This window comes from Lucilia cuprina, unplaced genomic scaffold (genome assembly GCF_022045245.1).
Source record: "Lucilia cuprina isolate Lc7/37 unplaced genomic scaffold, ASM2204524v1 Scaffold_2360, whole genome shotgun sequence".
Taxonomy (NCBI): Eukaryota; Metazoa; Arthropoda; class Insecta; order Diptera; family Calliphoridae; genus Lucilia; species Lucilia cuprina.
In genome coordinates, this window is record NW_025807307.1 from 125 (window position 1) to 1,421 (window position 1,297).

Sequence of the window (1,297 nt, forward strand, 5' to 3'; positions counted from 1 at the left end):
TATTGTCTGGTCTATAGTCTAGTCTATAGTCTAGTCTATAGTCTAGTCTATAGTCTAGTCTACAGTCTAGTCTATAGTCTAGTCTATAGTCTAGTCTATAGTCTAGTCTATAGTCTAGTCTATAGTCTAGTCTATAGTCTAGTCAATAGTCTAGTCTATAGTCTAGTCGAGTTTATAGTCTTGTCTTAAGTCGAGTCCATTCTGTACTTCATTCTCTAGTCTAATCGATTGTAGTATAACATGCGCAGCCATGTGCAGCATGAATCACAATGCAAAATCTAAATTTAGCGATGACTGCAACACATCGTTGCAAAAGACCGCAAAAATGTGCATAAAATTTACAACAACAGAAACACATTTAAACAAGAATAAATATATAAAATAATAAAAATAATTCAATTTAAAATAAAAAAATCATCTTCTCTCATTTCTTTCTTTTCCAGAGGAAATTGCCCGACAATTAACCTTTAGCAATGCGAAATTTATTGTAGGCACTTCTGTGGGTTACTCCGTCCTAGTAGAAGCCTGTAAATTGGCCAAAAAACAACTACCCATTGCCTGTGTACGTATGAATCCCGGTGATGCATTACCAGAAGGAGCCATCGATTTCTATGAACTTTTCAAATATAGTGGAGATGTAGATTTTTCACAATTAAAACAATACGACATAAATCCCGACAGTATGGTGTTCTTACCATTTTCTTCGGGTACTACCGGTTTACCCAAGGGTGTTATGCTATCACACAGGAATATCTCATCAAATTGTGAAATGGTTCAGTGTGCTTTGGAAGTGGATTGTACTAAAAAGCAAGAAGTTTTACCCTGTGTCCTGCCATTCTTTCATATTTATGGTCTGACAGTGATAATGATATCGAAACTGGGACAGGGTGCTAAACTGGTGACCTTGCCGCAATTTAAGCCGGAAGATTTGATGAAAGCTTTGTATGAGTATAAGAGTACGATGTTGAATCTGGTGCCACCAATAGGTAAGTGGTTTTAAGGATAATAACAAAATTATTTTGGTTTTAATGTAATTTTTGCTTACAGCTCTTTTCATGATTAATCATCCAAAGGTTACACAGGAAACTTGCCCCGAACTACGAGTGGTTTTGAGCGGAGCTGCTCCCATTGGTGTAACAGATGTAGAACGTTTTATAAAGAAGTAAGTACTAGGAAATGAGCTAGAACTGAACTAGAACAGAACTAGAACATAACTAGAAAAGAACTAGAACAGAACTAGAACAGAACTAGAACAGAACTAGAACAGAACTAGAACAGAACTAGAACAGAACTAGAA

General features: G+C 36.1%; 1 protein-coding gene across 1 annotated transcript; it reads left to right on the top strand.

Moving 5' to 3' along the window:
• The first annotated feature begins 410 nt into the window (after positions 1–410).
• LOC111686877 (4-coumarate--CoA ligase 2) lies at positions 411–1,197 on the top strand. Its single transcript, XM_046955954.1, has 2 exons — positions 411–986; positions 1,048–1,197. Exons 1-2 carry the CDS (start codon positions 569–571, stop codon positions 1,164–1,166), a joined length of 537 nt encoding a protein of 178 aa, XP_046811910.1. The 5' UTR covers positions 411–568; the 3' UTR covers positions 1,167–1,197.
• The last annotated feature ends 100 nt before the right edge of the window (positions 1,198–1,297 follow it).